A 14447-nucleotide genomic window follows, 5' to 3' on the forward strand; every position below is an offset into this window, starting at 1 on the left:
CGGCGGCGCAGGCGCGAACCTGCGCAGGCGCGGGGGCCACCCCTGGGACCCTTTGGGCCCGGGAGGGTTTTGTCAGTCAGCCCACCCGGCATCGTACATTAGAGGCGGCTGGAGGCCGGGAAGCGAGAGTCGTACGTGCTGCGCGCCGGGAAGCTGCGAGACTCGTGACGTCCGCGAAGGCAGGTGAGGAAACCGAGGTAGGACGGGGCGAGCGAGGCGGTTGGCGCGCGCAGGTTAGCTGGATGCCGGACTCGTTAGGTCCGCCCGGCGATCAGCTTTGGGGCCCGCGGGAAGCTGCTTGCGAGCCGGCCGGGTGCGGCCGCACCTGCTGAGCCCCAGGGGGCCCCCACTCCCGCGGAGGACGACGCCCCTCCCACCCCAGTGCCCCGCGCTCCGCGAAAATACCCAGCGTTTGCTGTCAGAAAACCAGGTTTCGGGACCGGCGCTGATCCGTTCCCCCCAAAATCACCTTTTTCACCGCCCCCAGGCTTTGAGAGAGGCTGATGGCACCGGCCTGCCTAGACTGTTGGGACAAAGAATTGAGAAACGGACTCTCTGTCCTGGCGCGTCTGTCCTGTGGGGCCGAGGCAGGATGGGCCTGGGGTTGTTGCCCAAGGGCTGGCGGGTGGAGCAGCTGGCAATGTGCAGGTGGAAGCCAAGAATGGTCATGTGGGGATCTGTGTTTTAAGGGGCAGCGGTTTCTCATTTTTTCATTATCTCAGAGGCACCTGTTTTGCCTCCCTCCCACAAAGGCAACTTTGAAAAGAGCCCAACCATACAGATTTTAAAACATTGTGCTGAAGTCTGGGAATGAAAAATCAAGGCACTGATGATCAGACAGTCGCGCCTCGAAGTTGTTGCAGGGATCAAAGCTGAAGCAGTTGGAGAAGGTGGTTAAGGCCCAGCCTGGCCAGGGTCGTGGGGAGACAGCACCCCCATGGAGGCCAGAAGCCAGCTTGGGGTTTAGCCCCAGCTGACTCTGGGCTTCTTTTTCTTTACACAGGAGGCTGTTTCCACAACCCAGCTCCCTACCCCTCCGTTTAGTTTTTTTTCTTTTTTTTTAACTTTAATGTATTTTCCTTTGAACTTGGCAGATGATTAAAAACAGAAAATAATTACTCAGATTTATTTAGCTAAGCCTTGTCTGGGAGCCAGCTTGGGAAGTCTCGGATGCTCCTGTTTCGGCTCAGTCAGGCAGATGAGAAACCCTGTCTCCTTGGAACGTATCCGGCCATTAGGAACCCTCCATCTCATGTACAGACAACATTTTAGGGGCAATCACTGACTAATCTAGAAATGAGTAAGAATTACACCTCACATTCTGTCACTCTTTGTAAGGTAGCTTACAAAGCACCACACATACATTGTATCCTTCAGTTCTACAATTCTGTAGGTTACCTTTTGGAATTTGGGAATCATTCCTGTTTTACTAATTCAGAGCCTTGTCCAGGTTCTCACAGCGTGCAGCAATTTGAATTAGGTTTGAGTTATTCTTGGTGTGAACCTTCCTATATTGCCCTTCTTTATAAAGGCATGCCACTTATTTGAGATCTCATGCAGTGTTCCTGAGGTGAACGAAGACATTTCTTACTTTATCTGCTCCTGTCACTTAAAGAGTGCTTGGAAAGTCTGGTGAGGACTGGAATTCTGGGGCTTGAAGCCCCAGGATCTGTTAGTATCCCAGAAATAAGGCAGCTGTCCTGCCAGCTGGGTACTTGCCTTTTTGTGAAATGTTGAGCAGAGACACTCCAAATGTCCCTCCGCTGAGGCGTGTGTGGCAAGAACTGTCTGGAGGGAACCAGCCTCACCCCTGAGCTCAGCAGCCTCTGGCCCAGGGAGATTACAGCTGGGCAGGGCCCTTTGCCTTTTCTGGTGCTGGCGGGCTGTGGAAGGGCAGCCCGGAGTATGCATTGGAGAGTAGGCAGAGGGGCCAGAGAAAAGCCAGGGTTCCCTCCAGACCCAGAACTTAGGCCCAGGAGGCAGGCCTGCCGTGACACAGCTAGAGCAGCTGTTCAGTGTTTGGTGTCTGTTCTGCTTCAGATCTCCTGCCCTTGTAGGAGAATGAGTGAATCTGAGCCCTGCAAAGAAGAGAATAGTGCTGCCTTGCAACTCATTCGTCATTGCTCTTCTCATATTTTCTTTCTGAAAGTACCCTTATTTTAAAGAAGATGCCGAGGTTCAGAGGGACAGCGTGAACTCTCAGAATCAAAGAGTAAGAAATAGGATTTTTGTCCTGAAGCCCAGTGTCTTTCATGGTATTGCGCTCGCCTTCCCATCCACACTCATATAACTGAGCCCAGACTGGAGGCTATGCAAGCAGAGGGCAGAATGGCCAGTGGGTGGGAGGAGACTTTCTAGCCTCAAGATACTGATGAGAGGAAAAGATGTCTCCCAGTCCTCACATTCCTCTCACTGGCAAGTTTCCCAGTAGCTGAGATGTCCTCTTGTTCTGCATTCAGCATCTGATCAGAACTTTTTGAATCTGGCATCTGGGAGACAGTCACCCCAAGGAGCAGAGCAGGAAGTTGGAGACTGAGGCAAGTAGGTGAGAGCTCCTTGCACCTGGCTAGTTCCTTGGTGCTTGATGACAAGGGTGGGTGGGAGTGCATCCCCTATTGCTCCTGGGGCCTTAGGTGCCATGATACCAGGCTGCCAAATTGTCATTTTCAAGGCCATCTTTTTATCATCCAGAATTAAGAGGACCTTGTGACTGTGGGGAGGAGAGGTACAGAATGGCTTCTCAGCCAAGAATGGGCAGTGTGACCCTCAAGAAAACATTTGACTTTGAATTATAAACTGCTCGCAAAGCACTGGACTTGGGAGAGATTAGTGCTCTCTCTGGCCACATGATTTCCCAGGCTCTGTTCAGGAGCAGTTTTGCTTTCAGCCTTCTTCAGAGCAGTGAGCCGACTTGAAGATCTGTGGGTCCCTTTCCTGAGCCCCACATTGTTACAGCCTCTGCAGGTGTGTCCAGTGCAAGCTAAATAGCCATGAACTGGGAGTTGTGAGCCCTGAGACCCAGCACAGCCACTAACCAGTCTTCCCCAGAAGTGACCTGGGACTAGCTGGTTCCATCTCTGGGCCTTAATTTCTTCTTTTACTTAGTGAAAGAGGGGCTGAACTAGAACTCTGAAGGAACGTGCATTAGCAAGAGCAAAGAAAAGAAGATGAAGCATACTTTCCAGCCTCCTAGTTTCTTCTGTCTTCCTGAGGACCCCTTTCTTCCTCCCGCTCTGTCTCTGCCTCAAGCCAGCTCATTCTGAGTAGGGAAGATTCCCTGGGTGGGGCTTGACTGGGCAGGTGTACCCTTAATGTTTGGAATATGATGCTGCCTCTACTTGTTTTGGGCATGAATTAACCCACCCAGTGCTGATACCTTGTTTTAGTAAGACTTTTATCAGTTCCTGCCCAGAGGCAGCTCCTTGAACAAGCAGAATGAGGCCTGGGGAAGCGGAGGCTGAGACTGTACACACCCAGCAGCAGAGCAGTAGTGGCACGTGTCCCCATAACTTTCTGGATGTCAGAACCCTGGAGGTGCAGTCATGCAGTACTTCAGAGTCTTTGGATGTCAGAACTGAGACAACCTCATAAATTTTCTAGTTCCCTCCTCTGTATGGATGAGTAGACCCAGGACCAGAGCGTCTTCAGAACTTGCGTCAGATCACCCTGCCAATGAACAGAGGAGCTAGGAACCAACCTAAGGTCACCTAAGCCCCAGGCTCAAGTATTTTCTTTAAGGTCAAACGAGCTACAAAGTAGTTCCAACTCTGCCTCACTGTGGAGTTCAAAGGGTAAAATTGAGATCATTGCATCCAGACATTTAATGCCTAGTAATTGACAGGATTTATGTTAAATGCTGAATTTGCAGGAATTGATAAAGATGGCAGCTCCTGCCCTCAGATTGATCTACCATATTGTGTAGATAGACTTGTAAAAAACTAAATACACTAAATCCATCTGCTTGTGCAATGTGCAAAAGTTATGTGTGTATTTGCACGCATGCATGCAGTCTAACCAGAGGTGAGGGAGCAGTCAATTGTCAAGGCTTTCAGGAAAGGCTCTGGAGAGAAAGTGTTAACATGTACTATACCTTTACCTAGTTGGCCTGGGTGGAAAGGGCATTCTGGATAACGGAAACAACACGAGCTGCAGTGCGGAGGCCTAACAAGGCATGTTCTAGTCCTTGCACATTGAGTGACCAAGGAGGGTGCGGAAATGGCTGGGAGTGAGGCATGAATGGTGGCCTGAAGCTGAACTGTGAAGGGCCCTGGTGGTGGGTTGCAGAGTTTGTTGCCAGTGACAATCTGAAAGCAAGGGAAGGGTGTGATCAGGCTGGGAAGTGTAACAGTTGATCTGCCTACTGCATGGAGAATAAGCAGAAGAGGGCCTGGAGCCAGCCAACCTCAGATCTGTAGTTACTGAGGCCAGGTGCAAAGTAATAAGGGCTTCACTCTGGACAGCAGCAATGAAGGTGAGAAGAGGACGGGTAGTGAACCCATTGCATAAGATGGACAGAACTTCCTGACTGATTTTGTGTCAGTGACGAGGGAGAATGAAGAAGAAAATGCAATTCTCATTTGCTGAATTGCACAGTTGGCTCCATGATTGTGTCATTCACTGAGCTAGGGAAAAGGAACTCTGGAAGAGAAACTGACTTTAGTGGATGTCAGCTTTTGGTCACAGAGATAAACTATAGAACTCTCAAGTAGAAACTTCGAGTCCAGAGCAGCACTTGGAACATGGAAGTCAATCCCAAGGTGGTGGGTGAAGCACTGGCCATAGGTGAGGTCACTGAGGCACGGAGTGTGGGTTCCGAGGTGTCTTGAAGTGGCAAGAAAAGAAGGGAAGGCAGAGGGAGGTGAAGAAGAGACAGTAGGTAAGTGGCCTCAGTGGTGTGGGGTGGAGGATGGGGCGAGGGAGAAGTCCGCCTAACTTGTACTGCTCACCGCACAACAGGCCAGTAAATTGAGAGACAAGGTGTCAGGGGAAAGAATAGCGATTTTATTCAGAAAGCCAGTAGACCAAGAAGACAGTGGACTGGTGTCCCAAAGAATCGTGTTACCTGAGTTAGAATTCAGGCTTCTTTTTATACTGAAAGGGGAGGGAACATGGCTGATTGTTGCAGGAATTCTTTGTTCTTGCAGATGTCAGAGTAGGTCTGGTCACAGTATTCTTATAAACCATCAACAAAACAATTGTTATTTTTAAAGATCAAAGCCTTGAGAATAGGCTTTCATGTATATTTCAGGCTCTAGGCAATGTTCTTTCACAAAGGTGCAGCTGACTAAGCACAGAGTACAAGGGTTAGAGCTAAAGGAATAGATCCATCATGGAGTCGGCTTGTTTGTCTGTTACACAAGCAGCCACGGAGAAAGGGACATCTCCTTTTATTTCAGTTACTGTGACCCCAGGACTGCGTTAAGGGCTGCGTTAAGGACTTTGCTTCATTAGCCTGCTCCAGAAAGCAGAGGAGGGAGTCTGTTGAGGGAGTCTGTTGGCACTTGATAAATGTTATAATCTGCATGACTGCAAATGACTCAACATATTTGCTCAGTGTTTTGAAGGACTAGGGGGTCTTGGCAGCTGTCCATATTGATGTTTTCTGGAGATTGACTATTGGCAGCTGAAGGTGCCCCAGGGTTTCTGGGTGGCCTGGGTCCTGCCTTTGGAGTGAGCGAGCTTAGGGCCGTAGGCGGGACTCCAGAGCCCCGCCTCCCGCCTTCTCCTGCCGCCTGCTCCCTGCCTACTCCTAGTGGGTCAGCAGAAGCCGGGGTGTGCACACTGCGGATGGTGGATGGTGAGTGCCTGGTTCCCAGGTTTGAAAGGTTGGGGGTAAGGGACCATATGTGGGCGAGGGGAGGTGCCTTGTGAAGCTCTGGGCATCGGGGAAGAAATACTCTGAACTTGAGACGGGAGAGGGGGTGGAGGTAGAGTTACGATCAGGAACCCAGAATGCACAGGCTCCAAAGAGAGCTGTTCCTCATAGAATCTTGCATGTCACTGGGTGCTTTAGAAGCTTTGCCATTCACCTTATCCAACCCCCTCATGTTGGAGTTGAGGAAAAGGAGACTGGGGGAGGGATCAAGCCAGCAGGGCCTCAGGAACCCAGCTGTGTCTCCTGCTCCCACGCTCATCCCAGCCCAGCGCTGCCACTCCGAGCTACTCCAGCTGTTGTTGTCATCTTATCAGGCTTCACCTTCTTCTGTGGGAGAGCCCGGATCAGATAAGTCCCACAGTGGGGAACCGAATACTATGGTGGTGTCAGGTGGGTGCCGGCTCTTCTGTAAACAGCCTCGCTATTATCTTTCAGAGAAGCACTGACCCTTTCCTTAACAGAAGGGGGATAGACAGGGGAGGAAAGAGAAGAGACATCTGTCACATGGTGAATTTCCTTTCAATATGTGGTTTGACTGTATGTGATGAATGAAAAAATAAGTTGATCTTTTAAAATTCTAGGACAAAAGAAACCAGGCCCCCTGACCTCCAGAAACCCCACCAATGAATGCTTTGAGAGGCCTGGGTAGTAGAAAGATTTGGGGTCTTAGTGGTCTGGATCCAGGAGACAGTACTGCTGCCTGCTAGCTCTGTGACTGGAAGAAGGTACTGAACTTCTCTAAACTTGAGTGTTGTCAGCTGCATAACGGGAGACCATGTGCATCATAAGACTGTAGAGAGAGTGAAATTAAGGCACTCATTTTGGGTGGTACTAAGTAAGTGCTGCTTTACCGGCCACCCTCTCTCTCCAGTTAGTAGCCATGTTAGGTTAGGTTCTCTCCAGTTAGGTTCATGTGATTAGTCATTGTTCCATGCAGATATTAAGCTTCCCTCTACCTCCAGGCTTTTTTTTGTGAGTGGAAATAGCTGTGATTCAGGTTTCAGAGCCAGCGAGTTGCATGGCACATGCTCCAAGGCCTGTTGGGTTGGGAATTGTTTTGCAACTTAGGGGAGCTTGGGTGGGAGGTGGATCTATACACTCTATAGGTAGAAGTCAATTTTCACTACTTTCCTCTGGCAGAAGGCCAGCTGCTAGAGGCCCATTGGGAGCATATGTTCATGGAGAGGCCCGCCTCTCCCCTCTGGTGCTGATAACACTCTCACATCTTATTGCTTTGGGGCCTGAGGTTGAGGACGGAGCTCTCCAAAGGGGTGACTCTGTGCTCATGCTTTCCAGATCATAGCTAGAGGTGCAGATGGGGTGCTGAACAAATCTCCTGGGAGTTTTGAAGCACACATCTTGTGTTGCAGCTCATGAACTTGAGGTAGGGAGTCAGGGGCCTGTAGGACATTCACACCCAGCCAGTCTGCTGTTTCCCAGGCTTATTGAGTCCCAGCCTGGCCTAGTTCTTCCATCCTGCTCTCTGAGTCTCTGCAAAGCCACTTCCTTCTAGGTGCATCCGTGGCTACCCAGACCAGATAGAAGTGTTTTCATGCCTGCACTGCCCTAGCCCAGTGTCGATATCTTGCCTGAGGTGTTGTCTCTCACCTTTCTTTGTTCCCCCTCACCTTTCCACTCTGTTACTGGCATACTAGGCCTGTAGCTCCTAGAGGACTGTTTATCATTTAGTTAAAATTCCCAAATTGCCACTTATTAAACAGATCAGTGCTGAATAAATGTTTGGAAATAAATGTTGAGTCTATTTGAACCTGATTCCCTTGTACTCAGGAGCAAATAGGCTCAATGATGATTAATGAGCAGTGGAGAGATGGAGCCTGTTTGTCTCCAGGAACAGCAGTGGTGTGTTAGAAGGACGCAGAGCTGACCGTGAGGGTCCCTGGACTTCCTAGAATGCAATGATGTGTCCCAGGAATTGAAGCGAGTCCTCTGGAAGGGTAGGTGTAAGCTGGCCTTTGTGAACCGATGCAGAAATGGTATCAAATCTGTGATCAGAGACCGGCCATGTGGATCTGAATCATACACACTTAATCAGTAGTCCAAGGAGGCTTTGGAAATGCATCAAGGTACCGAAATTGTACCACGCTCTGGAGAATCTCCTGTTTATAGCAGGCAGGTGAGAGCTGTGGTTTTCCCCCTGATTGTTCTATGAACCGTAATCCAGTAATGTATAACTTTGCCATGTAAAAAAAAAATTGGAAGTCGGCCCTGTTCTTTCCTGCTTGGCCCAAGTGCTTTGGTCGTCCATAAATCACCATTTCCATCACTCAGTCTTGTCAAATTCATTTCAGCACACGTTTATAAAAAACCCACTGTGGACCACAAACAGTCCCTGTGCTGGCCACTGGGAATTCAGAGCTAAATTGGGGAAGAGAGTCAAAAGAGAGACAGCTAGAAAACAGGTCCAAATGAGTGTGCTGAACACATCAGAAGGACCATGGTGCAATGTGGACACAGGTTAGGGAGAATAATCCCCTCTGCAGGGAAAGTGGGGGTAAGCGGAGCATCCAGGAAGACCTCTGGAAGAGGTATTTGAGTCTTAGAAGAACAGAATGAATGAGGCAGGACATGCCGGGCAGAGGCGCGGAGACATGGCTTTTGACTCTCATTGTCACTGTGGCTGCCCTCCCACAGTGAGCTGAGGGAACAGAAGCTGGCCCTTGAGGAAGGCCCAGCTCTCCAAGGCCAGCCTGCCTTCACAGCTGCACTTTGTTCTGTGGCTTATGTCCAGTCAAGCACAAAACCTGAATTCTTTGTTCTAAGACAATGCATCTCACACTCCAATGTGTCTGTGAATTGCCTGCCATATCTGATGAAGATGCAGGTTATGATTTCTTAGTTCTGAGGTAAGACTGGAAATTCTTCAGTTCTCCCTGATGCCAATGCTGCCAGCCCGTAAGAGCACATTTTGAGGTTATACGATATGCTTCTCTCCCAGCTCACTCAGTCCCTCAGCCAACACACACACACAAACACACAGCCTCCCCTTCTTTTTTCTCTTCCCTCTGGTACAGATGCCAGATTCCTCTTTCTTAAAGGCTATTTTCATTGGTTATTCCCAGTTCACACGCCTCACCCACTGCCTTGAAGTCCTCTTTTATGTCTGAACTCAAGTCTGAACTTTGCAGGCTGGTCTAAACACTAATCTGGCCTACCCATTTCTGCCCAAAGCCCTCGTTATTTCCAACCTCACCTCTTGGCAGTGGATCCCTCCCAGCCCCCTCCTTTGGCTGTGACACGCGAATTTCTGGGCCTTTGCTTAAACCGTTGGAGAAATCCTCTCCTGAGTAGAGTCTTACAGGGGGGAGTCAAGTCTTTGGTCAGGTGGGCCACAGTGTCACAGACACATAGATACACACCTCAGGCGGGTACCCAGTGATCCTAGCAGATAAAGTCATGCTAGTACTTAGGGAGGAAGGCTCCTATAAGTCAGATCCTGGGATGGCTAGGGGGCCAAATGGAAAGACAGATACTGTAAGTGGTTGTTTGGAAAAGAAGGCTGGATAGGGTATCTGCCACTCTTACAGACGTGGGTTGCTTCGAGGAGCTTGCACCCAGAAGCACAAGGCTTCCCAACTATAGGAAGTCCTAGTGCAGCCCCTGAGCATGAGCTGAAGATGAGGTTAGATTCCATAGGACCTGCCTGCGCCTCCATTTCAACCGCCGAGCCCCCTGCCTGGCACAGACATCTGTTGCCCAGCCCTCTGGAACAGCCCCCCCAGCACCATGCTCTTTTCTTACACGATGCCTACTCTCTCAGACTCTGACCCCGTTCCTTCAGCAGACATCTGTGTAGTTCTGTTCACAGGGGGAAGTGTCAGATTAATAGTAGCCATCTCTATTAAACTATATAGTAAGTGGTAGATGTTTAGAGAACATTTGCTTTGTTGTCAACTATGGTTTTATGTAATGCTCCTTTTTTGTTATTTGCTTGTTTTCACTTCGAGCCTGTTTTATTTGTATAATGAGCAGAAAGTAAAGGTCTTCTCAGTTGGGAGAAATGTACTCAGATTGCCTGTCTGCCTTGAGTGAGGCCCTGCTGGGCACTGTTGGGGGCTGGATGAAATAGGAGGACTGGTCTCTCTGTCTGAGGGATTCACAGTGAGGAGGAAGTATAGGGTAACAACAAGGGGACTGGCACTCTAAGTAATCTAATTACACGAGAGGCTGCTCCCTCCCCAGGGAGGTGGGAGCTGTGACTCCTGGACTGAAGGCATTGACAGGCATTGATGAGGAGGGACGGAAGTGCTGGGGGATGCAGCCTGGAGGGACACCATCAGACCAGGAGGTGATAGCTTTGGGCATGGGAAAGGGAGCAGCAAGAGAGGCTGTCACTTTCTTGTCTGGCTCCTGACCTGGAAGTGAGCTCCCTGGGGCAGGAACCTCCACGTGTCTGTCATAACCCCCCAGGCTCCCATGGTGGCAGATCCTTTGATAGCAGCCCTTGTCCAGTCCCATCTCTGATGCTGCAGCTCCCCCTCCCTTGGCCTCTGGCACCCTGATTAGCTGCCCAGGCGGAGCCCTGTCCCGGAGATCAGATTACAGCTGTCCTGTGGGAGCAGTAACATCGTCTTCCTTCCTCTCAATCCCTAGAAATGTCTTTCCTCCAGGATCCCAGTTTCTTCAGCATGGGAATGTGGTCCATTGGTGCGGGGGCCATTGGAGCCGCTGCCTTGGCACTGCTCCTGGCCAACACAGACATGTTTCTGGCCAAGTCCCAGAAAGCAGCATTGGAGTATCTGGAGGACATAGACCTGAAAACACTGGAGAAGGGTAAGTGGTGACCCCACCAGCGTCAGTACTTTTCCAGGGCACTGAGATGCAGGCCTACTTATTTTTTTTTCCTCTCTAAAGTAGTTCCTTCTTTTTATTTTCACTGAGAAGGCAGTGTAACATTAGGAAAAATTTAATAACACTTTTTAAATTACTGATAATTTAAATTTTAAATTACCATTACTCTAACACAATAATCTTTTTTATTTTTGCACATTCTTTTCCAGGTATACATGTTGTAATATGTAGTTATGATCTTAGTGTACATGATTTCTTTTTCAATTTAGCTTTTTCTTATCAAAAACATTGTTCATTTTCTCATGTTGTCTCTCTAAGTGTAATAATTGTTCCGTAATATTTAGTAACACTGCACCACGGTCAACTCAACCAAACCTTCCAGAGTGTGTTCTGAGGAATTCAAGGCGCCTGGGGCTTCCCAGGTGGTGCTAGTGGTAAAGAACCCACCTGCTAATTCAGGAGAAGTGAGATGTGGGTTTGATCCCTGGGTTGGGAAGATCCCCTGGAGGAGGGCATGACAGCCCACTCTAGCATTCTTGCCTGGAAATCCCATGGACAGAGGAGCCTGGTGGGCTACAGTCCATAGGGTTGCAAAGAGTCAGACATGACTGAAGTGACTTAGCATGCTCACAGGCATGGATCTTTGAAAACAGGAGCTCCTGAGTCCAATAAGTTTGAAAAATAAAAAAAAAGAAAGAGAGAAAAATATTGTGTGTCCAGTTTCATGTTCCTGCTGCGAGCTCAGGGCTTTGCTTACTGAAATGAGGTGTCCGGATTGTCACAGGTACAGATGTGGGCAGCCTTGCCTGTGGCACCTGGGGAAGCACAGTCACATTTTAAAATAGACCCGCCTGTCTCCGTCTTCTTAGGGAGCCCACTGGAGTCCCTGCTGGATGGCTGAGAGCCACACATGATGACTCGGCTGCCTTCCTGTGCTCTTGGCTTGGACCGGAAGTTCAGGGGGTTTCAGTCATGCCCATGGTGTGGGTTCAGTGGGCATGAGAGTTAGGTGCAAGTCGGGGCTCACTGACTGGGTTGTCTCCGGGTTGACCCCTCAAAGGGAGACCATTGATTCTGTTCAGTAAGTGAGGAAGCTTGTGAAGGGAAGGCAGGAATTGTGATTCCAGATTTATGATGTAGGTCCCCTTGGTAAAGGACTAAGAAGCCCTGCACATGGAGAGCTCTGTTTCACTATGTTCAACCCTGAATTTCCCTGTATGATTTGGTTTCAGCCCTCTCCCACCTTTATTTTCCTATGTAACACTTCAAAGGCACATGGATTCCTCACCGAAATAATAAGGGATAGTGCTTACTCATCCCTCACTGACTCTATTATGAGATGCTGCAGTGAGCTCTTTTATATCCATGTTTTAATACTCCCTGTGGCCCAAAGTGGAGCTGCTAGGCATCTGCACTTATAGATAGGGAAAGGAAGGTTCAAGGAGGAGACAGAGCCTGCCTGGGCTCACACCTAGATGTGACTCAGTCTGACCAGAGCCAGGCTTGAGCTGCACCACTCTGCTACCCAAGGCATCTCCTTGTTGGGCATTTTCTGCCCTCTCCTGTGGATAACACTGGAGTTAACATAGTGAGATTAAATTAAAAAAAAAAAAATTCAGTTGATGTAATTTCTTCAAATACTTCCTTCAGAGTTGGGATTTTCTTGGCCAAGTGCAAGATCTCATTCAAGTTTTAGCCATGTATTATCCCTAAAGCATTGTTACAAGGTCCACCAAGACCAGCAAAGGAATACACTACTTTTCCAGAAATATTCCAGTTTGGGATATTCAAGTTCACAACTAGATTTTTATGGGGGAGGGGCCTTCTGATTAGGGAGTAGGACTCTTACACTAGATTCATTTTCCTCCAAAAGATGAATATTGCCTGTCTGTGTTTCCTGTTTGATTTTTTTCTCAACGTGTGAAGTACTTTTCCAGGTCCTCTGTTGGGCCTGTTGCTGTTTATGAGGTGCTTAGAGGTTGGGGGCAGGCAAGAGGAAATGATACTGAATTCTCTTTTCTTCTCTTCAGATGCAGTAACTTTTAAAGCAAAGGCACTCTGGGAGAAGAATGGAGCTGTGATTATGGCTGTTCGGAGGCCAGGCTGCTTCCTCTGTCGGGAGGTGAGTGCATTTGAGGACCAGTTCATAGGAAGGGATCCTAGCAAGTGGGGACCAGGGCATTTCCAGCCAGGATCAACACTGGTCCAGTCTGTTATTTATTCCAGGTTTTTTTTTTTTTTTTTGGTCTAATTCTGTTTCTCTTCATGTAAGAGCTCACCTTATCCGAGGGTTAGCACCATACTTGACTTTCCTTTGGTAATCCCAAGGCCTGTCAGTCTTGTACTGTGTCCTGTACCAGCTCCAATTCCCGTGTTCCTGATGCTCAGCACAGGGCTTTTCTTACTGAAATGAGCTGTCTGGATTGTCACTGGTACAGATGTGGGCAGTCTCACCTGTGGTGCAACTTTGGTACCCGGGGAAGCATGGCCACACTTTTAGTCTAGACCCACTGTCTCCCTCTTGGGGAGCCACTGTCATTCCTGCTCGATGGCTGAGGGCTGGAGGTGGTGACTTCACTGCCTGCCTCAGCCTTGGATCCAAAACTCGGGGATTTCAGTCTTGCTGATCATGTGAGTACAGTGGGCATGAGAGTCTGTTCTCCTGCATTTGGTGTATATGTCTTTGCTACACTCTGGGCATATAGGAGACGGTGTTGGCTGACCCACACCGTCCCAGGAGTTCGTGCCCCTGACCTTTCCATTTTTCTGCAGGAGGCTGCAGATTTGTCCTCCCTGAAGTCCAGGTTGGACGAGCTGGACGTCCCCCTCTATGCAGTGGTAAAGGAGCACATCAAGAATGAAGTTAAGGACTTTCAGCCTTATTTCAAAGGAGAAATCTTCCTGGATGAAGAGGTATGTGTGGTGTGAGCCAGTCAGACACAGACTGCTGGGGATGGTGCTCGTGCATGAAGAGTTTGGTGGCTCCAAGCCTGTCTGGCCAGGAGCTGAAGTTGGCCTCCATTTCAGCTACCCCCAGCCCTCTGAGCAGAGCACGAGTGAAAAAAAAAACACCTAAAAATTGTCCTTCAGATTTTACTTGAGCCCTTCCTGACTTGTGACCTGGGAATGGGAGCCTTGAAAATAGCTAAAAGCTCCACTAGGTGCCCCACCCTGTAGGGGTTGCCCAGCACCAACCCCTGTCCCGTAATTCACTGTGGCCCTTATTCTTTCCCCTACACCCCCCTCTGCAGAGTGTAGGACTGTTATCTCTTGGTGGGGCCCTAGAAGCCTGTACGTCTGTAGCAAGAGATTAGAGTCAGGGTTGCAAGCTGCAGGGTTCTGTTTGGTCCTGGGCAGTTTAGAGCACTCTTGGGTGGAAGTGGTATGTGTGTCAGGTGGAGGATGTGAGCCAGCAGAAGGCAGGAAGGCAGGCATATGGGCTACTCACTTGGGGTCTGTCTTCCTCAATCCTGCAGAAGAAGTTCTATGGCCCACAGAGACGGAAGATGGTGTTCATGGGATTTGTCCGTCTGGGCGTCTGGCGAAACTTCTTCCGGGCCTGGAATGGAGGCTTTTCTGGGAACCTTGAAGGCGAGGGCTTCATCCTTGGGGGAGTCTTTGTGATGGGACCAGGAAAGCAGGTAAATTCCTAGCGTTCACTTGGGGGTCTGTGAGCACAAGACACCGATCTATTGGTGGGAGGGTGATTTTCCCTAATCGGAGTCTCCCAGCCTTCCTTCCAGAAAGCCAGGGAGCATGAGGA

The 14447-nt window shown here is 49.3% G+C and overlaps 1 protein-coding gene across 3 annotated transcripts in view; it reads left to right on the forward strand.

Moving 5' to 3' along the window:
* PRXL2A (peroxiredoxin like 2A) overlaps window positions 1-14447 on the forward strand; it is a 19334-nt gene continuing 4887 nt past the window's right edge. The window contains exons 1-5 of one of the 3 annotated variants that reach the window (XM_065922721.1): window positions 1-183; window positions 10487-10666; window positions 12715-12806; window positions 13457-13597; window positions 14161-14325. In XM_065922721.1, coding sequence (XP_065778793.1) covers window positions 10489-10666; window positions 12715-12806; window positions 13457-13597; window positions 14161-14325 — 576 coding nt within the window. In that variant the 5' untranslated portion in view covers window positions 1-183; window positions 10487-10488. Of the gene's footprint in view, window positions 198-10486; window positions 10667-12714; window positions 12807-13456; window positions 13598-14160; window positions 14326-14447 lie in introns of all 3 variants that reach the window. The other 2 variants (XM_065922720.1, XM_065922719.1) reach the window with 2 other exon arrangements.

This window comes from Muntiacus reevesi, chromosome 2 (genome assembly GCF_963930625.1).
Source record: "Muntiacus reevesi chromosome 2, mMunRee1.1, whole genome shotgun sequence".
NCBI lineage: Eukaryota > Metazoa > Chordata > Mammalia > Artiodactyla > Cervidae > Muntiacus > Muntiacus reevesi.